Raw genomic sequence first — 26,031 nt, 5'->3', positions numbered from 1 at the left:
GAAGGCAGATCCAAAATTAGGTTGTTCTTCCAAATTGATAACCTAAGAGAAGATTCTGTAATGTTCTACATCATCTACATTATGTTCTACCCTGGCCTTTAGCATTATCATGGAAAAGGATAGAATCAGACAGGACAGGAAAATTTTTAACTGGGGATGGGCAAATTATGAGGCTATAGGGCTAGAACTTGCGGGTGTGAATTGGGATGATATTTTTGCAGGGAAATATACTATGGACATGTGGTCGATGTTTAGAGATCTCTTGCAGGATGTTAGGGATAAATTTGTCCTGGTGAGGAAGATAAAGAATGGTAGGGTGAAGGAACCATGGGTGACAAGTGAGTTGGAAAATTTAGTTAGGTGGAAGAAGGCAGCATACATGAGTTTTAGGAAGCAAGGATCAGATGGGTCTATTGAGGAATATCGGGAAGCAAGAAAGGAGCTTCAGGGGCTGAGAAGAGCAAGAAGGGGGCACGAGAAGGCCTTGGCGAGTAGGGTAAAGGAAAACCCCAAGGCATTCTTCAATTATGTGAAGAACAAAAGGATGACAGGAGTGAATGTAGGACCAATTAGAGGTAAAGGTGGGAAGATGTGCCTGGAGGCTATGGAGGTGAGCAAGGTCCTCAATGAATACTTCTCTTCGGTATTCACCAATGAGAGGGAACTTGATGATGGTGAGGACAATATGAGTGAGGTTGATGTTCTGGAGCATGTTGATAGTAAGGGAGAGGAGGTGTTGGAGTTGTTAAAATACATTAGGACGGATAAGTCCCCAGGGCCTGACTGAATATTCCCCAGGCTGCTCCGCGAGGCGAGGGAAGAGATTGCTGAGCCTCTGGCTAGGATCTTTATGTCCTCGTTGTCCACGGAAATGGTACCGGAGGATTGGAGGGAGGCGAATGTTGTCCCTTTGTTCAAAAAAGGTAGTAGGGATAGTCCGGGTAATTATAGACCAGTGAGCCTTACGTCTGTGGTGGGAAAGCTGTTGGAAAAGATTCTTAAAGATAGGATCTATGGGCATTTAGAGAATCATGGTCTGATCAGGGACAGTCAGCATGGCTTTGTGAAGGGCAGATCGTGTCTAACAAGCCTGATAGAGTTCTTTGAGGAGGTGACCAGGCATATAGATGAGGGTAGTGCAGTGGATGTGATCTATATGGATTTTAGTAAGGCATTTGACAAGGTTCCACATGGTAGGCTTATTCAGAAAGTCAGAAGGCATGGGATCCAGGGAAGTTTGGCCAGGTGGGTTCAGAATTGGCTTGCCTGCAGAAGGCAGGGGGTCGTGGTGGAGGGAGTACATTCAGCTTGGAGGATTGTGATTAGTGGTGTCCCACAAGAATCTGTTCTGGAACCTCTACTTTTCGTGATTTTTATTAACGACCTGGATGTAGGGGTAGAAGGGTGGGTTGGCAAGTTTGCAGACCACGCAAAGGTTGGTGGTGTTGTAGATAGTGTAGAGGATTGTCAAAGATTGCAGAGAGACATTGATAGGATACAGAAGTGGCAGATGGAGATCAACCCAGAGAAGTGTGAGGTGGTACACTTTGGAAGGACAAACTCCAAAGCAGAGTACAAAGTAAATGGGAGGATACTTGGTAGTGTGGAGGAGCAGAGGGATCTGGGGGTATATGCCCACAGATCCCTGAAAGTTGCCTCACAGGTAGACAGGGTAATTAAGAAAGCTTATGGGGTGTTAGCTTTCATAAGTTGAGGGATAGAGTTTAGGAGTCGCGATGTAATGATGCAGCTCTATAAAACTCTGATTCGGCCACACTTGGAGTACTGTGTCCAGTTCTGGTCACCTCACTATAGGAAGGATGTGGAAGCATTGGAAAGGGTACAGAGGAGATTTGCTGGGATGCTGCCTGGTTTAGAAAGTATGCATTATGATCAGAGATTAAGGGAGCTAGGGCTTTACTCTTTGGAGAGAAGGAGGATGAGAGGAGATATAATAGAGGTGTACGAGATAATGAGAGGAATCTCAATATTATTTCTAAGGTATTAAATATAGATATCTCTCCTCACCCTATTACTGCTATCTTTGGACTACCTAAAATTTCTAGTAATCTTTCCCCTTCAGCCCGTAGAATGATTGCATTTCTTACTTTAATGGCGAAAAGATGTATTTTACAACATTGGAAAGAGCTTAATGCTCCAACTACCTTTTTTTGGTTTTCTCAGACGATTTTATGTTTGAATCTGGAGAAAATTAGAAGTAACCTTTATGATTCTTCATTTAAATTTGAACAGATTTGGGGACCTTTTATTCGATATTTTCATTTAATGTAATATTTACCCTTCTTGTTTTTTTTTCACTGTTTTAATGGAGGTCGGGATTGAGGACGTGATTTTAAGTTTAACTCTGTTTGGTTTCAAGTTAGCCCATTGCTTTGCTTTGCTTTTAGTTAGTTGCACGGTGGGTTTTTTTTTGGGGGGGTTTTTTTCTTTTTTTTTCCATTGATATATATAAAATCTAGTATACTATTATGTTATCTTGGTTTCTTATGCTTAAATTACATTGTTTGTAGTATTTTCTTTTTGGTATTGTTATCTTTTGGAATTTTATTATACTTTAACATTGTATTAATGTTTATATGGCTTACCTTTTTTGTATACTTACTCAATAAAAAGATTTAAAAAGAAAGAAAGAGAGGAATCGATAGAGTGGATAGCCAGCGCCTCTTCCCCAGGGCACCACTGCTCAATACAAGAGGACATGGCTTTAAGGTAAGGGGTGGGAAGTTCAAGGGGGATATTAGAGGAAGGTTTTTTACTCAGAGAGTGGTTGGTGCGTGGAATGCACTGCCTGAGTCAGTGGTGGAGGCAGATACACTCGTGAAGTTTAAGAGACTACTAGACAGGTATATGGAGGAATTTAAGGTGGGGGGGTTATATGGGAGGCAGGTTTTGAGGGTCGGCACAACATTGTGGGCCGAAGGGCCTGTAATGTGCTGTATTGTTTCTGTTCTATCAGTGAAAATGGTTTTAAAAATACCTTTTAATCATCCTATTAAAAGGAAAAAAGTTTTTAAAGTGTTCCGGAGACTTAAAGCACAAATTTTATTTTTACAAGCGACCCATGTACGGAGGGGGGGACAGACTACGTTTTTTCAAATTCTGGAAGGGACAACAATTTCATTCGAACTCCAATGCTAAGATTCGAGGCGTCTCTATTTTTATAGATTCCTCAGTTACTTTTACACAACAGGATATTATCTCTGATCCGAATGGTAGATTTTTATTGGTTAGTGGTTTACTATTTAATAAAAAAGTAGTTTTGGTTAATGTTTATGCTCCTAATATGGATTGTCCGGAATTTTATAAATCATTGTTTGATCAGTTTCCGAACTTGAACGAGTTTTCATTGATTTGGGGCGGAGATCTTAATACCTGTTTGTCTCCAGCTTTGGACCGTTCGGCTCCTTTACGGACTTTACCTAATAAATCTGCAAATCTGATTAATTTTTTCCTTTCTGATTCTGGGTCGACGGACATTTGGCGTTTTCTGCATCCTCAGGAAAAAGATTTTTCCTTCTTTTCACATGTTCATCATTCCTATTCAAGAATTGATTATTTTTTCATTGATTCTCGTCTCATTCCTTCAGTGATTAAATGTGATTATGATTCTATAACCATTTCGGATCATGCTCCACTTAAGCTTTCAATTAAAATTATGGCCAATATACCAAACAATAGACAATGGCGTTTTAATTCGCTGTTGCTTCAGGACTCGGACTTTGTTAATTTTATGAATGAACAGATTGAGCTTTTTTTTACAATTAACCATACAGAAGATATTTCGGTTAACACTCTTTGGGACACTTTTAAAGCCTATATTCGGGGTCAGATTATTTCGTATTCCGTTGCTTTGAGGAAGAAACAGAAGCAGGAGGAGATGGCAATTGTGGACAAGATTAAAGAAATTGATAAGAAATATGTTATGGCTCCTTCTGAGGAGTTATACAAACAAAGAACTGAACTTCAAATGGAACACAGTTTACTACTCTCGTCCTCGATTGTAAACCAATTAAAGAAAACAAGAAGTGACTTTTATGTTCACAGTGATAAAATTGGCAAGCTGCTGGCTAATCAATTGAAATCTAATTATGTTAAATCTCAAATCAATCAGATTTATAACCAAAATGATCGATTGATATTGGATCATGTGGGGATTAATCAAACCTTTTGTGATTTTTATTCTTCTTTATATCAATCAGAGTCTCCTCGAGATTCTAAATATATGAATGATTTTTTAGATAAGTTAGACTTCCCTCAGATTTCACAGGATATGTCTTCTCTATTAGATACTTCCATTACAATGGATGAGATTAAGAATGTTATTTTTTCTATGAATCTGGGGAAAGCTCCTGGCCCTGATGGGTTTACCGTTGAATTTTATAAATGTTTTGCTTCTTTATTGATTCCTTGGCTCTATAAGGTTTTTGAGGCTTCTTTGAAACTTGGTAAACTTCCGGAATCTTTTAATAGAGCATCAATTTCTCTAATACTAAAGAAGGATAAAGACCCTGCTCAATGTGCATCTTATAGACCAATATCTTTATTAAATGTTGTTTCTAAAGTTTTTTCTAAGTTATTAGCAAATAGACTAGAAAAAGTACTTCCTTCTATTATTTCGGAAGACCAAACGGGTTTTATTAAAGGTCGTTACTCTTTTTATAATATTCGTACATTGTTAAATATCGTTTATACTCCCTCACAAAATGTTCCTGAGTGTGTTATTTCTTTAGATGCTGAGAAAGATTTTGATAGAGTAGAATGGCCTTATTTATTTAAGGTGCTTGAAATGTTTAATTTTAGCTTGAAATTTATATCCTGGATTGAACTGTTATATCACTCCCCTGTAGCCTCGGTTCATACTAACTCTTTAAACTCACCTTTTTTTCCTCTCTTTCGTGGTACTCGACAAGGCTGTCCTCTTAGTCCCCTATTATTTGATATTGCATTAGAACCTCTTGCAATTGCTATTCGAGAATCTTCAAATATTACTGGGATAACTCGGGGATTAAAGTCCCATAAATTATCACTCTATGCTGATGATTTACTTTTATATATTTCTAATCCTGAGAGATCCATTCCTGCTGTTTTAGAGTTATTAGCACAATTTGGTCTTTTCTCAGGTTATAAATTAAATCTTAGTAAGAGTGAACTTTTTCCGATTAATAAACATCTTCCCTTATATTATAAATTTCCATTTAAATTGATTAATAATTACTTTTCATATCTTGGGATTAAAATTACTTGTAAACATAAAGATTTATTTAAGACTAATTTTTTACCATTAATAGACCATATTACTCAACTTTCATCTAAATGGTTTCCCTTATATTTAACTTTGATTGGTCGTATTAATGCAGTTAAGATTTTTTTTTGCCAAAATTTTTATATGTGTTTCAGGCATTACCAATTTTCGTTCCTAAATCTTTTTTTGATAAAGTTGACTCTAAAATTTCTTCATTTATTTGGCAGAATAAGAATCCGAGACTGGGTAAAATACATTTACAGAAAGCTAAGAGAGATGGAGGTTTAGCATTACCTAACTTTAGATTTTATTATTGGGCTATTAATATTCGACATATGAAATTTTGGTTACTTGACCAGGACATACTATCTATTCCTAAATGGGTAGCATTGGAATTACAATCTGTTCAGGGTTATACACTTGGTTCTATTTTAGGTTCCTCTCTTCCTTTTGATTCGAAACGTCTTAAGCAGGTCTCTAACCCGATAGTTAAATATGCTTTGCGCATTTGGTTTCAATTCAGAAAATTTTTTGATCTTAATCAATTCGGGTTAGCGATTCCTATTTTAGGTAACATATTTTTTCCTCCCTCTTTTACGGATCGCGCTTTTCAAACTTGGAAGACTAAGGGTATTTTACGGTTTTTGGATTTATTTTTAGATGGTTCCCTTATGTCTTTTGAACAATTATCTAATAAATATAACTTATCAAGAATACATTTTTTTAGATATTTACAAGTTAGAAATTTCCTAAGTACTATACTTTCTTCCTTTCCAATGCTTCCTCCTATATATATTTTAGATTCGATAATTAACCTTAATCCATGTCAGAAAGGTGCATCGGCTATGATTTATAATATTATTATGAAACTTAGGAAAGCTCCGTTTGATAAGATTAGGGTAGATTGGGAACAGGAATTGGGGCTTACCATTTCTGTGGATGATTGGGGGCAGATTTTACAATTAGTTAATACTTCCTCTATTTGTGCTAAACATTCCCTGATTCAATTTAAAGTGGTTCATAGAGCACATATGTCCAAAGATAAGTTAGCGCGTTTTTACTCGCATATTAATCCTTTCTGTGATAGATGTTCGGGGCAGATAGCCTCTTTAACTCATATGTTTTGGTCTTGCCCTACTTTGGAAACTTTTTGGAGAGATATTTTCAATATTATTTCTAAGGTATTAAATATAGATATCTCTCCTCACCCTATTACTGCTATCTTTGGACTACCTAAAATTTCTAGTAATCTTTCCCCTTCAGCCCGTAGAATGATTGCATTTCTTACTTTAATGGCGAAAAGATGTATTTTACAACATTGGAAAGAGCTTAATGCTCCAACTACCTTTTTTTGGTTTTCTCAGACGATTTTATGTTTGAATCTGGAGAAAATTAGAAGTAACCTTTATGATTCTTCATTTAAATTTGAACAGATTTGGGGACCTTTTATTCGATATTTTCATTTAATGTAATATTTACCCTTGTTTTTTTTTTCACTGTTTTTAATGGAGGTCGGGATTGAGGACGTGATTTTAAGTTTAACTCTGTTTGGTTTCAAGTTAGCCCATTGCTTTGCCTTGCTTTTAGTTAGCTGCACGGTGGGTTTTTTTTGGGGGTTTTTTTTTCTTTTTTTTCCATTGATATATATAAAATTTAGTATACTATTATGTTATCTTGGTTTCTTATGCTTAAATTACATTGTTTGTAGTATTTTCTTTTTGGTATTGTTATCTTTTGGAATTTTATTATACTTTAACATTTTATTAATGTTTATATGGCTTACCTTTTTTGTATACTTACTCAATAAAAAGATTTAAAAAGAAAGAAGAAGAAAAATACCTTTTAATTTTGCTACAACATAAGTAATCCGAAGTTTTGCAAACCAAGGTTATATTTAGACTTCCTCAAGAACAATTTTGAAGGGCTAAAGAAATCATTCAAGATGCCCTTACTAGATTCTGGTTTTAAAACTCATCATTGTAGGGACTTTCTCCTTTACAAAACAAGGTAACCGGTTTGTTTACATTGTGTTCATTTCTGTATTTGGCAAATTCTGCCAAATGTTTTATAATACCAAAACATAATTAGCTTGAAATTACCTGTCATTGAGTACAATACCAGCCTGGAGATTTTAAATATACCCAGAAAAGTTATTAGTGCCTTATCCATGAGGTAATTGTAAACATTGGTATCTATTTAATAATAGATTGTCCTAGTTCAGTATCTGATACCATTCTTATTTAATGGAAGAGGTAAGGAAAACCTAAATGCTTATTAAAAGCTGAGAAAATCTATTTCCTAGAGCTCATTTTTATAACTCAAACTAAAATTCAATATATCATTGGAGTTCTCACAATTGATGTGCATTTGCTAGAGTTATAAAACATATTTATGTCTGGAAAACAGTTCATTTTGTTAAACTGGTATTGTATGCTTAACGTTTCTGTGAACGAAAGGTTATTTTCAGAAGTTCCGTATGCTGATTATTTTTGGTGTGTCCCAGCATTATTTTAGTAATGATTTTTTTTCTTGTAATAATACATCTTTAGCAAGAATTTCCAACGATAATAGACTATTTTGCAGTACTAAAGAAATATCTGGCAAGCCTTCAGGGATCTTTAACATTTTAAACTAGTGGAACTAAAAACTCATTGGGAAGAGATTCTGTACAGGTGTTCCCCGCTTTTTGAAGGTTCACTTTATGAAACCTCACTATTACAAAAGACCCACATTAGTTCCCTGTTTTTGCTAACAGAAGATGTTTTCACTGTTACGAATAAAGGCAGTGCGTGATAAAAAGCAACACACACCCAAAGCAGCTGCTCTCCCCCGGATTCGGAACAGCATTCTCGCCAGCATTGCTTAAACACGTGCCTGTGAGCAGTCATTAGCAAGATGAGTTCTAAGGTATCGGAAAAGCCTAAAAGAGCTCGTAAGGGTGTTGCACTTACTGTAATACTAGACATAATTAAGCATTTCGATCGTGGTGAACGAAATAAGGACAAAGTGAGTTTGGCTTGTGGAAGTTGATGAAGATGATGTTGAAGAGGTTTTGGCATCCCTTGACCAAGAACTGATAGATGAAGAGCTGATGCAATTGGAAGAGGAAAGGATAACAATCGAAACCAAATGAGTAATGATAAAGTACGACTTTAATTTTGAAAGGGTACGTCGGTTTAGGGCATATTTGCAAGATGGTTTGAGTTCTTACAAAGAACTGTATGATCTAAAAATGCGCGAGGCTCAGCAGTCAAGCAAGCCTTCCACATCAGCCACAGCAGACGACGAACCTCGACCTTCGACTTCGAGGCAGGCAGTCAGGAGAAGATGACCTGCCTGCCCTAATGGAAACAGACAACGATGAGGTGACACCCCAGTGTCCCACCACCCCAACCCCCAGGCCGCGGGTCGGTATCGGTTCGCTGCCTGGAGGGTGGGGGCACTGCACCACCCCAGACTCCCAACGACTCAGCCTAACACACCATCATCAGTGTGCTCGATGTCTTCCCAATTCCCGTAAGTGATACTACACTGTACATACATTATTTGTACTTTATATCGGCTGTGTTATTTGGTGTGATTCAGCAGCTTCATAGCTTAAAAGTTACTGGGGAGAGTGTTTTTGCTGACGGCACTTGCGCGTGTTTCTGCTGAGAGCGCTTGCATGAGATTTTCGCTACGGCGAACAGTTCAGGCAATGATTGTGGAAAAGTATTTCTACTTTATATAGGCTGTGTTATTTATCATATCATTCCTGCTTTTACTATGTGTTACTGTTATTTTAGTTTTATGTGTTATTTGGCATGATTTGGTAGGTTATTTTTGGGTCTACGAACGCTCACAAAATTTTCCCATATAAATTAATGGTTATTGCTTCTTCGCTTTATGACATTCTGGTTTACGAACCATTTCATAGGAACGCTGTACCTTCGGATGGCGGGGGAAACCTGTACTTTGCAAGAAAGGTTTGTATGATATTTATCTTGCTGTTCAAATATGTATGCATATTAATTTCTCAACTTTCTGTGGCAAGTTAGTAGACTTCATCAGCCACATTGAAACACTTTAAAGTGAAGTGAAAGTAAGTCATCTTCAACACTGAGGGACTGCCTAAGAGGAGGAAGATTGGGCAGTCATTCTGCAAAACAAGCAACCCGGAAAATCTGAATGTTTTTTTTTCAAAATTAATGTTGGAGAGGCATAAATCAGCCAGCAAGTTGTACCATATGGGGTATCTCTTATCCACAAGTTTCTGAAAAAATAGTGCATTAATGATAGTGGGTTTCAAACACCTTTTGTTTTAAACTGCAGATCATATAGAAAAAGACAGTGATTTCTGCATTTCATCACTAGTTCTCTCTAGAGTGATTTTGTTTTTCAAATTGATGACTTGTAAGCCTGTAATATATACTGAAGAATATGCAGCATCTTTGTGAACTAACTATCTTGGTCCTTACTATCTCTTTGGCAACCAGTTTTGTCTGAATGTTAGTCTGATTTTGGATATGATCCTTAGGACTGACGGGAGAAAATAGGAGGGAATCCATGTAAATTCTATGCAATTTTTTAATAGTTAAAATTGGTAGCCAATAGCAAGTAATTTTGAACATTGCGCAAGAAAGAGAATGGATTTCTTTTGAATAAAATGTATTTCTTGTGTGATGCCAGAGTGGTTTGGGGGAATTACTGTGTTAAATATATAGCGTCTACAGTGGTCTCATCTTTACTGTATTTTTTAAGGAAAAGCTGCTTTTCTGAGGTTTTCAGCTATTTGTTACCAGGGGTTCTTTTTAATTTCACATAACAGTATCTACAATGGTCATTTATATGGCATCCTTTCTGATTGCAAAATATTATTAACACTGGTGCCATGCATCTTGTAAAATTGCATTTGGATCAAAGATAATTTTGAACAGGTAAGCTTGGCCAGAATTAAGTAAGACTAAATATGGAATTCTGGAGGATGGAGTTCGATTGCTGAATGCACACTTAACAATGTGGGGATGATAAAATTTTTAGATTAGGTTCAGTATGTGGTAGTACACAAACATTTTTATTACTTGTCAATATTGAGTGCGCCATTTAGACAATCACAGTTTAGGTTAAAAAAAAAGAACCTCTGGAGTAATGCCTTCTCCAAAAGCTATTTGGGGTCGGGTGTTCCAATCAATGAGATCAGGTTGGAGGTGTGGGTGTAGAGGTGCCTGCCCTATTTAAAAAAAAGACACACAAAGTCAGGTTACTGACAGAGCCTGCTCTTCTCAAGAAAGATCTGCTTATATGCACCATGCCTCAATCAAAACAACTTTGAACAAGGGTCCCCAACCTTTTTTGCACTGCAGACTGGGTTAATATTGACAATATTCTTGCGGACCGGCCAACCGGTGGGGGGGAGGGGTGTTCAAGTAGGGTTAAACTCACCTCAACGTGTCTTTTACAGTTAGGGTTGCCAACTTTCTCACTCCCAAATAAGGGACAAAAGCAGCAATCAAATCCCGGCACACTTGTGTTTACCCGAGGAAAGACTACCATGACCATGAAGCCTTGCACGGGCACCTGTGTGCGCATGCACGTACGTGCCCATTTTTTTTTGTCCACAAATCGGTTTTGGCTTAATCTTCCCGACTATACTGTACGTGCATTATTTCTACTTTATGTAGGCTGTGTATTTATCATATCATTCCTGCGTTTACTATATGTTAGTGTTATTTTCGGTTTTACATGTTATTTGGTATGATTTGGTAGGTTATTTTCTGGGACTGGGAACGCTCAAAAATTTTTCCCATATAAATTAATGGTAATCACTTCTTCGCTTTACGCCATTTCAGCACGAATGGTTTCATAAGAAAGCTCTACCTTAGCGGCGGAAATACGGAAGGTGGACGGTCTCGTATGGGAGAAACCAATTTAGCCCAATATACAGGATGTCCCGGCAAATACGGGACAGTTGGCAGCCCTATGTTCAAGTTCAACAGTGCGTGACAGGGAATGAGGAAAGGTGCAACTGACTCGTATCGTTTCCTTGCAGCCCGGTAGCACATGCTTTGCGGCCCGGTGCTTGGGGACCGCTGGCTTTGAAGACCCTAGAAGAAGAATTGTAGAGATGCACGAAATTGGAAAAGGCTCCAAAAAGACTGCTCCGTTTTTGTTAGTATTTTGTGTGGGAGGAGGGATTTGGGATCGATGTGCCTGATTCGTTTTGCTCAGTTTTTGTGTAGGAGGAAGGATTTGGGGGTTGATGATTGTGCTGCATTTCTTTCTTGGATTCATAACTACCTGGAGAATTGAAGAATTTCAGAGTTGTATACTTTGAAAATAAATGAACCTTTGAATCTCTGAAAAGCATTTCTAAAGCCCTGAATGCTCATCAGTGCACAGTAAGAGAAATTGCCTACAAATGGAAGAAATTCAGAACTGTTGCTACTCCCCCTCAGAGTGCGTGTCCTGCAAAGATCAGACCAAGAGCACAGTGTGCAATGCTGAAGGAGGTGGAAAAGAATCCAAGGGCAGCAAAAGACCTGCAGACAGCTCTAGAACTTGCTAAAGTCTCTGTTCATGTGTCCACTATAAGAAATACACTGAACATGAATGATGTTCATGGAAGGACACCACAGAGAAAACCACTACTTTCCAAAAAGAAACATTGTATGTCTCAAGTTTGCAAAAGACCACTTGGATGTTCCACGCTTCTGGGACAATGTTCTGGGCACCGATGAGACAAAAGTTCAACTTTTTGACAGAAATGCATACTGCTGTGTTTGGGGAGAGAAAGGATACTGTACACCAACACCAAAACCTCATCCCAACTGTGAAGCATGGTGAAAGGAGCATCATAGTCTGGGGCTGCTTTACTGCCTCAGGGCCTAGAAAGCTTGCAATCATTGAGGGAATAATGAATTCAAACTTGTATCTAGAGCTTTTACAGGAGAATGTCAGGGTAGCAGTCCATCACCTGAAGCTTAATAGAAGTTGGATAATGCAACAAGACACTGATCTAAAAGAAAAGAGTAAATCAACAACAGAATGGTTTAAAAAGGAAATTTGTTTTTTGTAATGGCCAAGTCAGAGTCCAGATCTTAACCCAATTGAGAAGCTGTGGCATGACCTGAAGAGGGCTGTTCCTGTAAGGTATCCCAGAAATATTGATGAACTGAAACAGTTTTGTATGGAGGAATGGTCTAAAATTTCTCCTTGCCATTGTGCAAGTCTGATCAGCAGCTACAGGAAACGTTTGGAGGTTATTGCTGCTAAAGGAGGCTCTACCAGTTATTAAATACAAGAGTTCACATATTTTATCCAGCTTGAACTGTGAAAGATTAAACAATGAGTTCAGTAAACACATGAAAAGTACAATTGTTTGTGTTTTACTAGTTTAGGCAGCTTGTGTTTGTCTATTATTGTGACTTGGACGAAGATCAGACCACATTTTATGAGTAACTAATGCAGAAAACTGGGTAATCGCACAGGATTCATGAACTTCTTCAGATTGAAGGTTCAGAGGAGAGAAGAAGGGGGTGACACTAGGAAATTTGAAAATGAGGATAAGAATTGGAAGAAGGGCAGTAAGGCTTTTTGTTCTGAAGAATAAAATGTGGGAATCCAGCCAGAAGTGTGATGGATTAGTCATATAAACAATGAAACATTGAGCTTTTGTTCCTTCAAACTGGAGATTTCACATTTCCTCTAGGAAGCAAGTAGCCTGGCTGAAAGTGAATAGTTTTCATCTTGTATTGGTTGATTAACAGCTTATTCTTTAATTCATGCAGTTGTTCCTGATCTTTCAAGCTGTCTCCTTGTATTTTTAAATCAATACTTGGTTCTACAGTTACATAGTTCTTTGATCCTTCTTCCTCAGTGTCACTCTTGCATTCTTCGATTCCTATGATTATTTTCCTTTTGTTCAATTAATATAATCCTTCTTGGCAATTACTCTTGTCCTGAATGTTTGATGTTTTTCATCCATTAAAAACCATAATGTTAATTTTGTAAAACTCCATTCAAAACTTTAAAGTTTGCTTTAATGTTAAACTCATACAAAGAGAAAGATGGTATAACTGTTTAGAAGTCAGTATTTTCTTTCATGCAAATATTAAGAAGGGCAGAGATATGTGAAAAACCTTATTATCTTCTGTTTTGAAAATATTCTTGAGCAATGTAGATTGAAACAGAAACCCCTCAGCACAATACAGGCCCTTCGGCCCAGAATGCTGTGCCAAACATTTACTTACTTTAGAAATTACCCAGGGTTACCCATACACCTTTATTTTTCTAAGCTCCATGTACCTATCCAGGAGTCTCTTAAAGGACACTATCGTATCCGCCTCCACCACTATCACTGTCAGCCCATTCCATGCACTCACCACTCTCTGCTTAAAAAAAAATTACCCCTGACATCTCTGTATCTACTTCCCTTTTTTTGGTGTGTGCTTGCGTGCGCGTCTGTGCGTGCGTGCATCCATGATGATGTCTTTTTCATGACTTTTTTTTTAACAAGGCACGGAAACAGAGAGAGTGAGAGACTGTGTGGTACGCCACTCCTCACACAGACATTTTTTCGCAATATTTTCCCTTTGTTTTACGAGGTCGAGTTGCGATCTCGACACTCAACCCGGCACGGATGGAAAGCGTACTCGGGAGTGGACCCGACTGGTTTCGAACCCAGGAACCTCCGCTCCCGGGTCTGGCGCCGATGTCATTGCGCCACCAGGCGGCCCCCTCTGTATCTACTTTCAAGCACCTTAAAACTGTGCCCTCTCATGTTAGCCATTTCAGCCCTGGGAAAAAGCCTCTGACTATCCACACGATGTGCCCCAGGCTACTGTGGGAGGCGAGGGAGGAGATTGCTGAGCCTCTGGCAATGGTCTTTGCATCATCAATGGGGATGGGAGCGGTTCTGGAGGATTGGAGGGTTGCAGATGTTGTTCCCTTATTCAAGAAAGGGAGTAGAGATAGCCCAGGAAATTATAGACTAGTGAGTCTTACTTCAGTAGTTGGTAAGTCGATGGAAAGGATCCTGAGAGGCAGGATTTATGAACATTTGGAGAGGCAAATAATATGATTAAGAGTAGTTAGCATGGCTTTGTCAAAGGCAGGTCTTATGAGCCTGATTGAATTTTTGAGGATGCCGACAACACATTGATGAAGGTAGAGCAGTAGATATAGTGTATGTGGATTTCAGCAAGGCATTTAATAAGGTACCCCATGCAAGTCTTATTGAGTAAGTAAGGAGACATGGGATTCAAGGGGACATTGCTTTGTGGATCTGGAATTGGCTTGCTCACAGAAGACAAATAGTGGTTGTAGACCGGTCATATTCTGCATGGAGGTCGGTGACCAGTGGTGTGCCTCAGGGATCTGTTCTGGGACCCCTTCTCTTCATGATTTTTATAAATAACCTGGATGAGGAAGTGGAGGGATGGGTAAGTAAATCTGCTGATGACACAAAGGTTGTGGGTGTTGTGGATAGTGTGGAGGGCTGTCAGAGGTTACAATGGGACATTGATAGGATGCAAAACTGGGCTGAGAAGTGGCAGGTGGAGTTCAATCCAGATAAGTGTGAGGTGGTTCATTTTGGTAGGTCAAATATGATGGTGGAATAATGGTCAGACTCTTGGCAGTGTGGAGGATCAGAGGGATCTTGGAGTCCGAGTCATTAAAACACTCAAAGCTGCTGTGCTGGTTAACTCTGTGGTTAAGAAGGCATACGGTGCATTCGCCTTCTTCCACTGTGCGATTGAGTTTAAGAGACGAGAGGTAATGTTACACCTATATAGGACCCTGGTCATATTCCACTTGGAGTACTGTGCTCAGTTCTGGTCACCTCATAGGAACATAGAAAACCCACAGCACAATACAGGCCCTTCGGCCCACAAAGCTGCGCCGAACATGCCCCCACCCCAGAACCACCTTGGCTTACCCGTAGCCCTCTACCCCTCCGAGCTCCATGCACCCATCCAGGAGTCCCCCAAAAGACCCCACCGCCTCTACTGCCGCCGGCAATCCACTCGACGCACTCACCACTCACCACTCTTTGCGCAAAAAAATTACCCCTGACAACCCCTCCGCACCCACCTCCGAGCACCCCAAAACTATGCCCTCCCGTGCCAGCCACTTCAACCCTGGGAAAAAACCTTTTGACCATCCACACAACCAATGCCTTCCACCATCCGGCACACCTCCACCAGGCCACCTCACATCCCCCGTCGCTCCCAGAAGACAGAAAAATCATTGCAGTTAAAAGAAAATGTATTGCAGAACTGCTAAGTGGAAATAATAGTCTGCTGGAGGAACTCAAAGGATCCAGCAGCATCTTCAGAGTAGTTTGAGGGGGGAGAGAGGGAATTTCTGGCTGAAACCTTGCATCAATCATGATACAGATCAACCAGAAACCATCCTGATGAAGGGTCTTGGTCCACAACCTAGGCTGTTTATTCACCTCTATGGATGTTGCATGACTTGATGAGTTCCTCCAGCATTTTGTTTGTTGCTCAAGATAGGAGCCCTTCCCTCTCCCCCCCTCTCTCCCCCCTCTCTCTCCCCCCCTCTCTCCCCTCTCCCCCCTCCCCCCCTCCCCCCCTCTCTCCCCCCTCCCCCCCTCCTCCCCCCTCTCCCCCCCCCCCCTCCCCCCCCCCCCTCTCTCCCCCCCTCTCCCCCCCCTCTCCCCCCTCCCCCCCCCTCTCCCCCCCTCTCCCCCCCCCCCCCTCTCCCCCCCTCTCCCCCCCTCCCCCCTCTCCCCCCCCTCCCCCCCTCCCCCCTCTCCCCCCTCTCCCCCCTCTCTCCCCCCTCTCTCCCCCCCTCCCCCTCCCCCCCTCTCTCCCCCCTCTCCCCCTCTCCCCCCCTCTCTCCCCCTCTCCCCCTCTCTCCCCCTCCCCCCCTCTCTCCCCCCTCCTCTCCCCCCCCTCCCCCCCCTCCCCCCCTCTCCCCCTCCCTCCCCTCCCCCCCTCTCTCCCCCCTCTCTTCCCCCCTCTCTTCCCCCCCTCCCCCCCCCTCCCCCCCTCAAAGTGATCCCTGATCTGTTGAGCTCCTCCTATAGACTGTTACTTCTAGTACCTGCAGTATCTTCTCATTCCCTTTGGGCTTTCATTTTCACTTTTCCCAGTTTCTTTTGATCACCAAATGTTATATTTTTACAGAAGAAATTAGCATGGTTAAATCCATTGTCTTTAAGCACAAGTTTAGGTCCTCATTAGCTAACATGAAAGAGAATATATTCTTGAAAATGCAGATTGCCAATTGATTGTGCAGGAAATTGAATATGAAGCCACTTATGCAAACTTTGTTGTAAATCACAAGAAAAACATTATTTTGTGAACATATAAATTTAAATCTTCATTTAATTTATTGTTACAAGAAGTTTGTGAATTAATTATTGCACAAGGAAATTATCTTAATTGTAAAAGTTCATGCATCAGTTAAATATTGAGTGCATTAGCACTTTGTGTTAACATTTATTAAAATTGCTTTTGCCTTTTGACGTTTAGTTCTGAGAACTAAGTGCAAAATAAAAGTGTTTTTAAATTTACTATTTTAATTATATACAGAACTTAATTTAAAATCAAGCAATCTTTCCATTAGAAATCCTTAACTAAATTTGATTAATATCTTTTTTTTGTTGCTCCTTAGAAAGCCACTGACATCAACTTGACCAAATGCAGGAGAAATTCATAAGGGCTGGTTAATATAAATAGCTAAAGTAACACGTACTTGCTGGTTAACTTTGGTAACAAGTTTAAGCTCAGTACTGTGGAAGATGCCTGTATTTATGCTAAAGCATTCAGAAGTTGTTGATTTTATTTTTTTACCTGTTTAGTTAGAGCTGCAGCGTGGAACAGAGCATTCCGGAACAATGAAGCTGCATGGTCCAGCAACCCATCTACTTAGCACTAGCTTAATCGCAGGGCAATTTTTAGTGGCCAGTTAACCTACTGACTAGTTTATCTTTGAGCTGTGGGAGGAAACCGGAGTATCTGGCCACTAAAAATTGCCCTGCGATTAAGCAGTCACTGGGAGAATATTCAAATTCCTTACAGACAGCGCCGGAATTGAACTCTGATTTTGAGCACCCTGAACTGTAATAGCATCATGCTAAGCACTATACTATTGTAGTGCCAGTATGGGTAAATTGGTTTATTTTCCTGTACTGAGGCAGAGTAGAAAATCTTTGTTTTGCATAGTACCCATACTGATCATTTCATTTTGTCAATTGAAAACAATAACAGAATGCACAGTAGTGTTACAGTTGCAGCCAAAGTTCAGTACAGGCAGACATTAACGTGCAAGGCCATATGAGGTAGTTCGTGACATCAAGAGTCCTCCGTCTTGTGGGGCACCATTGAGGACAACCATGGCAGAGATGCCTCTGGGTAACCTTACTGATTGTGATCTGTTGGTCTGAAAGAATCCAGTTGCAAAATGAGATGTTGAGTCTCAAGTCTTGGAGTTTAGAGATGAGTTTGATTGAAACTACACCATTGAAAGCAGAGCTGTCATCAATAAACAGTAGTGAACAGTCGGCATTAACAGTGAATTCATGTGTTTTGGTATAGTAAAATATGGTCTGCATCTAAATGATGTTTGACAAGTACTAAATATTGTGATTTGCTCTGTTTGTAGTGTTACCTTAAAGAAGTTGTAAATGAAGGCCAGTAGTAATTCTCTTCAGTATACTTCTCATTTCATCTAACCTATTTCATTAAATGCTGCAAACAGGCTGTGTGTTCACTCTCCACCTTTTATTATTTAATGAAACGTAATCCATTTCAAGAAATCACATTTATCAAGTCAAGTTTATTGTAATTTAACTATATGCATGATTTCTGCCAACTGAGATCACTATTTCTCCAGACCAGGGTGTAAAACACAGTAGTACACATTACATACATATAACACACAATAGCTTGGGAAAGTAAATATTAAATCTGCAAATGAATTACACATAGAATAATTGCATAAATTAAATATAGGATACAGTACAAATTATTCGGTGACTCTGAATGCATTGTAGCAGGGAGTTCAGAAGCCTAATGGCCTGAGGGAAGAAGCAGTTTCCCATCCTGACTGTTCTTGTCTTCATGCAGTTATTTCATAAATAACTCAGTTGTTTTTTGACTTCTCGCTGACTTCCTTTTGTGTTTGCTTTCTTTCTCATGAAATGTTCCTTTACGAAATGCAGAAACATGGCAAACAATTTAACCAATATTTTGCTCAAATAACAGCACGTAATCCTTGCATGCACCTAAATGGTTTAAAATGTATAATACTCTATCTCACAATGCAGTGTGTCTTTTAGAGCATTTGGTAATGTGCAATAAATGTGTGTTGACTGCTGATGTCATTTTTTTATATGGATTACTGGGGCTGAGTCACAACTTGAATTTGGAGAAATTTAATTACTGTTTCAAATTACAGATGATCTTCACCAAGCAATTTCAAGGACAAATGTTGACATCAGTCAATTTATCTTAAATCTGCTGTGTTATTGTTTAAAACAAAAACTCTTATTTCATCATAATTCAAATTTTTTTTTAATTTGGTTCACGTTTCCATTAGTATTACTGTTTCATTAGAATCCGTGACTTTAAATGTCGCTGTATAATATATGTATGGTGAATGGTATGTTATTTATTTGATCAGTTCTTTGCTAATTTTGCACAGTGAATTAATTTTCAGTTATCTAATCTAAATTTGTATATTTACAGGATTTTGTATGAAGAATGAATTGTTCAAAACTTTGGAGATAATGAGAAATGAATTTGGAAGGTTGCTCCATTAAATGCGAGAACCACCTGCATTTGGATTTGCGTAAGAAATAGAAATTATGTTCATTGAAAAATGTGGCCTTCTATGGATTCAATTAGAAGAAGATTATATTGGTTTTGAAAATCAACACTAGTCTGTAGGAATAAGTGGAACTGAAAAAAAAACTAATTTCAAAACATAATTTATCTTGAAGCTCAGAACGGATTTGAGGATTTTTGTGAATCATGTACAACGTGATCAAGAAGCAGCTGGTTCTCTCCATGTAGCACTACTGTACAACTCCAAACACTCTGAATCATCCAACAGCATTAAATGAATGTGGATTATTATGAGACAGTGACTTTATACAAAATGGTGGTTTTTGAAGAAATGGTTCCTCACTGAGCCCAAACATCACCTCCAGTACTTTTACAGTGGGCAAGCACTGTACCATATGGTCACGTTTCAGAGACCATGATGACATGAAATCCAAAGATATCATTTGACTTTTGATATCTTTGGTGTGTCACAAGCAGAAACGTGAAAATGAATGGAGGAAATGAAAATGATGGTGAAAAAGATGGAGGAGCAGCAGTCCAAGTTCCAATAGGATGGCAGCGGCAAGTTGATCAGAATGGAGTGCTATACATGAGGTATGTTCTGCATTTACTTTCATGTGCTAAACACAGGAAACAGTAGGTGGAGGAGAGAATGACTTTCAAATTTATTTCTGGGTCAAACACAGAGTGAATTTAAAATGTCAGTTTGCTTTATAGTTCTGTATTGTGTCATTTAATTGTTCGCTGATGTTTTTTCCACAATTGAAACTGAATTCCAATGCATCAATCCTGAAATTCATCATTGTGTGATCTATTTAGAGGTCAACAGTATATTAATTTTCAACAAAAATAATTTTTGAGGTGATTGAAATAAAAGTATAGCAGTTTTCAAGACTTTTTATGAAAAACTTTCCCAAATGTTCAGTTATAAATTAACTTTGAGATTTAGCGATTGAACTATACGATACAGGAAGGCTTCTGGTTTAGTCTGTAATTAATGTGGAATTAGAAAGACCTGTAAGATACTAGTGAGAAATAAGGAAATTACAGTAGATTTGCTTTTGGAAAAATAAGTGGGAAAAACTAGACAAGGTATATTCTTCCTGTTAAAATTGTGCAATGGGATCTAATTTGAAAGTTGTGTTCAAGTTTAATTGTCATTCAACCATACACATGTATACAGCTAAATGAAACAGTATTCCTCCACAGCCAAGGTGTAAATCACAGTACATACAGTCAAACATAGTACACACATATAGTTATGATAGCACATACAGTCACAAAATAATATGAGTGCAACTCCCAGAATATTGGGGTTTTCTACAATATTACTTGGTCAACAATCTATTTTACAAACAGATTCATTTAAAGAAAGGTTACGACCAATCGAATTGAAGTGATCTGTCAGCACATGCATACTTAAAAGTGGTGACTGGAGTAAATTTTACAGCAAAAATTGACAGATGGAGTTCTTGTATTGAATGCATCTTTTGCGACTTTGATTAGAATGATACATGTAGACAGCATATTATGCAGTGATTATGAACATTTGAGCACTGTTCCACTTGGATTGAAAATTGGCTGGCTGGCAGAAAACAAAGAGTAGCGATTAACGGGTCCCTTTCGGAATGGCAGGGGGTGACCAGTGGGGTACCACAGGGTTCAGTGCTGGGACCGCAGCTGTTTACAATATATATTAATGATTTAGATGAGGGAATTAAAAGTAACATTAGCAAATTTGCCGATGACACAAAGCTGGGTGGCAGTGTGAAATGTGAGGAGGATGTTATGAGAATGCAGGGTGACTTGGACAGGCTGGGTGAGTGGGCAGATGCAGTTTAATGTGGATAAATGTGAGGTTATCCACTTTGGTAGTAAGAACTAGAAGGCAGATTATCTCAATGGAGTCAAGTTTGGAAAAGGGGAAACACAACGAGATCTAGGTGTTCTTGTACATCGGTCGCTGAAAGCAAGCATGCAAGTACAGCAGGCAGTGAAGAAAGCTAATGGCATGCTGGCCTTCATAACAAGGGGAATTGAGTATAAGAGCAAAGAGGTCCTTCTGCAGTTGTACAGGGCCCTGGTGAGACCACATCTGGAGTACTGTGTGCAGTTTTGGTCTCCAAATTTGAGGAAGGACATTCTTGCTATTGAGGGAGTGCAGCGTAGGTTCACAAGGTTAATTCCCGGGATGGCGGGACTGTCATGTGTTGAAAGATTGGAGCGTCGGGGCTTGTATACTCTGGAATTTAGAAGGCTGAGAGGGGATCTTATTGAAACATAAGATTATTAAGGGATTGGATACGCTGGAGGCAGGAAGCATGTTCCCGCTGATGGGTAAGTCCAGAACCAGAGGCCACAGTTTTAAGAATAAGGGGTAGGCCTTTAGAACGGAGTTGAGGGAAAACTTTTTCACCCAGAGAGTGGTGGATATATGGAATGCTCTGCCCCAGAAGGCTGTGGAGGCCAAGTCTCTGGATGCTTTCAAGAAAGCGATGGATAGAGCTCTTAAAGATAGCGGAATCAAAGGTTATGGGGATAAGGCAGGAACTGGATACTGATTGTGGATGATCAGCCATGATCACAGTGAATGACAGTGCTGGCTCAAAGGGCCGAATGGCCTACTCCTGCACCTATTGTCTATTGTAACAGTTCTTTGTAAATCTACAAGTCTTGGCTTCAGTGGTGTTGGACTGTGTAGTAGTAAAAGATAGCTGCCTTAGCAGAGATGTTAGGTCTGTCCTGTACCAAAAACAGAAAGAACTTTATTAACCCCTGCGGAAAAGTGGGCATGTGTAAAGGTTGCATAATGTTACCCACAGCCTGATAACATAGGGTGAATCTGTGGAATTCATTGCAGGCCTAGTCATTGGGTATACTTAAGGTGGAGATTGCTAGGTTCTTGATTAATCAGGATGTCAATTGTTACAGGGAGAAGGCAATTGGGGTTGTGAGGGATAATAAATCAGTCATGATGGAATGGCAGAGCAGACTCTATGAATCAAATAGCTTAATTTTGCTCCTATGACTTATGCTCTAGCATAGGCAGGCAGTGACTGAATAAGAATTTTCTAGATTTTTCATTAATTCAGCAGGTTGATTTTGGGTTTCAAAGTTTAGGAGGTGATTTTTTTATTTATATATATATCTCAATGCTGTGCCTAAACTTCCATCAATTTATTTGGGATTTATTTAATTTACCATTTGGACTTCATTTGCTTGAAACCCAGCTTTAAAGATCATTTACACAAGAGATTCTGCAGATACTGAAAATCTAAAGCAACACACAAAACGCTGGAGGAACTGAGCAGGTCAGGCAGCATCTGTGGAAATGAATAAACAGTCGATGTTTATTCAAGTGTCTGGGCCCGAAACATCAACTGTTTATTCAGTTCCATCGATGCTGCCTGGCCTACTGAATTCCTCTAGCATTTTGTATGTGTTGTTAAAGATCATTTACTAACTAGTACAATTTCAGAAAGGTAACCCATTCCACTTCAGTTTCAATAAAGATCATGCAGTCAAAGCTCAACCAAAAATGATGCAATCCTAAATTTGCAATGTTTCAAGATGTGTAGATGAACAAATCTGAACAGCTTTTAGTGGATGAACAGTTTCAATGGATAAATAGTTGGACAAAATTATCATTGGTATTCATTGATCCAGAGCTGTCTGTTTCTGAATTATTTATGGTCATATAACCTACAGCACATTTCTGTGCCTAACTATTTTGCAGCCGAGTCCCGTTGACCTGCACCTGTACCACAGCACTCCATACCCCTCCCATCAATGTTTTATCCAAATTTCTCTTAAATGTTGAAATCAAATCTGTATTCACCACTTCTGGCAGCTTGTTCCACACTCTCACCACCCTCTGAGTGATGGAGTTTCCCCTCGTGTTCCCCTTAAACTTCTCACCTTTCACCCTTAATCCAGGATCTCTAGTTATCTCACTAGAAAAACAATTATGAGAAAATCTGCAGATGCTGGAAATCCAAGGCAACACACACAAAATGCTGGAAGAACTCAGCAGGCCAGTCAGCATCTATAGAAAGGAATAATCAGTCAACATTTCGGGCCGAGACCCTCCAGTTCCTCCAGTGTGTGCGTTGCCTCACTGGAGAAAGCCTTCTTGCCATATCTATACCTCTCATAATTTTCTGTACCTTGATCAAATCTCCCCTCAATCCTTTACCTTCCAGAGAATAAAGTCCTAACTATTCAACCTTTCCCTATAACTCAGGTCCTCAAGTCCCAGCAACATTCTTGTAAATGTTCTCTTTTCTCTGCACCTTTTCAGTGTTATTTATTTCTTTCCTGGAGGCAGCTGCCCAGGACTGCACACAATACTCCAAATTAGGCCTCACCAATGTCTTGAACAACTTCAACATAACATTCCCACTCCTGTACTCACTACTTTGATTTATGAAGGTCAATGTACCAAAAGCTCCTTTATGACCCTATCTACTTTTGATGCCATTTTCAAGTAATTATGGATCTGTATTTTCTGATCCCTCTGTTTTACCACATTCCTCAGTGCCGTCCCATTCACCGTGTAAGTCCTACTCTGGTTTATTCTCCCAAAGTGCAACATCTCACACTTGTCTGCATTAAATTCTATCTGCCATTTTCATCCCATTACTCTCGCTGGTCCAGATCCCACTGCAAGATTTGATAAGCTTTTTTGCTGTCCATTATGCTATCAATCTTGCTGTCATCCACAAATTTACTGATCCAGTTTACCACTTTATCATCAGATTGTCGGTTTTAGATAACAAACAATGGACCCAGCATTGGTCCCTGCGGCACACCACTAGTCATAGGCTTCTAGTCAAAGAGACAAATATCTATTACCACTCATTGTCTTCTTGCGCTAAGGCAATGCTGAATCCAATTTCCTCTTTCATCCTGAATGCCAAGCAACTTAACCTTCTGGACCAGCCTTCAATCCGGGACTTTGCCAAAGGCCTTGCTAAAATCCATGTGGGCAACAAACTCTGCCTTTCCTTCGTCAACCTTCCTGGTAACTTCCTCAAAAAACTCTCCATGTATTTATCCTCAAAGCTCAATTCTATGTGCACATGTAAAATCTATATTTACATTCATGATGTTCTTTGCTGTTGATTATATTTGTAACTGTGTGATGCCTCTAACAGAATACGCATAGCTCCAAAAAACAGCATTTAAGAGATTTTCTTTTATATCTGTGTCAAATATGTGGTAAATTATTTACAAGGAGGTCTTTTCTCTGTAGCATTACTTGCAAATTATTAGAGTTGTTATTGTTATGCAACTGACTTTCTATGTGATGGTTGTAGTTTCAGCAGTGCAGCTTTAATTCTCTGAAAGCGTACCAGATCCAGAGAATTTTTCTGAATAATGTAGAAGCCATTTAAAGAGCTGTACAAGTCATGTGAACAAACTGCAAAGAGATGTGAGGTGAATTTTACAGGTTTTAATTTGCAATTAGACCTCAAGACTTATGAGCAGAATTAGGCTATTCGGCCTGTTGAATCTGCTGGCTGATTTATTATCCCTTTCATCTCCATTCTCCTGCCTTCTCCCCATAAACTTTAATGCCCTTACTAATCAACCTCCACTTTAAATATACCCAATGACTTTGCTTCCATAGCCTTCTGTGGGAATGAATTCCACAGATTGGCCACCCTCTGGCTAAAGAAATTTCTCCTCATCTCTATTCTAAAGGGATGTCCTTCTATTATGAGGCTGTGCCATCGAGCCTTTGACTCTCCCCACTATAAGAACTATTCTCTCATGTCCACTCTATTTAGGCCTTACAGTATTCAATAATAACTTCAATCAGAATCCCCTTATTCTTCTATTCTCCTGGTACAGAGGACCACCAAATGCTCCTCATATATTAACCCTTCTATTTCTGGGATCATTCTTAAGAACCTCCCCTGGACCCTTGCCAATGACAGCACAGTCTTTCTTCAATAAGGGGCCCAAAACTGCTCACTGTACTCCTTGTGACCTGACCAATGCCTAACAAAACTTCAACATTATATCCTTGCTTTTATATTCTAGTCCTCTTGAAATAAATGCTAGCATTGTACTTGACTTCCTTACCACCAATTCAGCCTGCAAGTTAACCTTCAGGAAATCCTGCACGAGGACTCCCAAGTCCCCTTGCACCTCTGATTTCTGAATTTGTTCCTCATTTAGAAAATAGTTTTTGCTTTTATTCCTTCTACCAATATGCATGACCATACACTTCCCTACACTGTAATTCCATCTGCCACTTCACCTATTTCCCTAATCTAAGACCTGCAAGTTGTACAAATGCATTAAAAATGTGGACACTTCGGAGGTCTGGATGTTTGCCAAAATACTTACTTCACCCTTTAACACACAGCTTTAATATTAGAAGATCTTTTTTAGACAGTTTTTAAATGCAAATCATATCCACAATCTACAAACCCCATTTCCAGAAAATTTGGGATATTTTCCAAAATGCAATAAAAACACAATCTGTGATATGTTAATTCACGTGAACCTTTATTTAACTGACAAAAGTACAAAGAAAAGATTTTCAATAGTTTTACTGACCAACTTAATTGAATTTTGTAAATATACACAAATTTAGAATTTGATGGCTGCAACACACTCAACAAAAGTTGGGACAGAGTTAAAATAAGATTGAAAAGTGCACAGAATATTCAAGTAACACCAGTTTGGAAGACTCCACATTAAGCAAGCTAATTGGTAGCAGGTGAGGTATCATGACTGGGTATAAAAGTAGCGTCCATCGAAGGTTCAGTCTTTGCAAGCAAGGATGGGTCGTGGCTCACTCCTTTGTGCCAAAATTCGTGAGAGAATTGTTAGTCAGTTCAAAAGGAACATTTCTCAATGCAAGATTGCAGAGAATTTAGGTCTTTCAACATCTACAGTACATAATATTGTGAAAAGATTCAGAGAATTCAGAGACATCTCAGTGCATAAAGGGCAAGG

General features: G+C 39.2%; 1 protein-coding gene across 9 annotated transcripts in view; it reads left to right on the top strand.

Moving 5' to 3' along the window:
- Window positions 1-26,031, top strand: part of mbd6 (methyl-CpG binding domain protein 6) — a 234,674-nt gene that overhangs the window by 123,789 nt on the left and 84,854 nt on the right. For 8 of the 9 annotated variants that reach the window (XM_063048607.1, XM_063048606.1, XM_063048602.1 and 5 more), the window contains one exon: window positions 18,961-19,653. In XM_063048607.1, the coding sequence (XP_062904677.1) occupies window positions 19,547-19,653 (107 nt within the window). In that variant the 5' untranslated portion in view covers window positions 18,961-19,546. Of the gene's footprint in view, window positions 1-9,179; window positions 9,229-18,960; window positions 19,654-26,031 lie in introns of all 9 variants that reach the window. The other variant, XM_063048603.1, reaches the window with a different exon arrangement.

Source organism: Mobula hypostoma, chromosome 5, assembly GCF_963921235.1.
Source record: "Mobula hypostoma chromosome 5, sMobHyp1.1, whole genome shotgun sequence".
Lineage (NCBI taxonomy): Eukaryota > Metazoa > Chordata > Chondrichthyes > Myliobatiformes > Myliobatidae > Mobula > Mobula hypostoma.
This window is presented reverse-complemented; position numbering and strand designations above follow the sequence as displayed.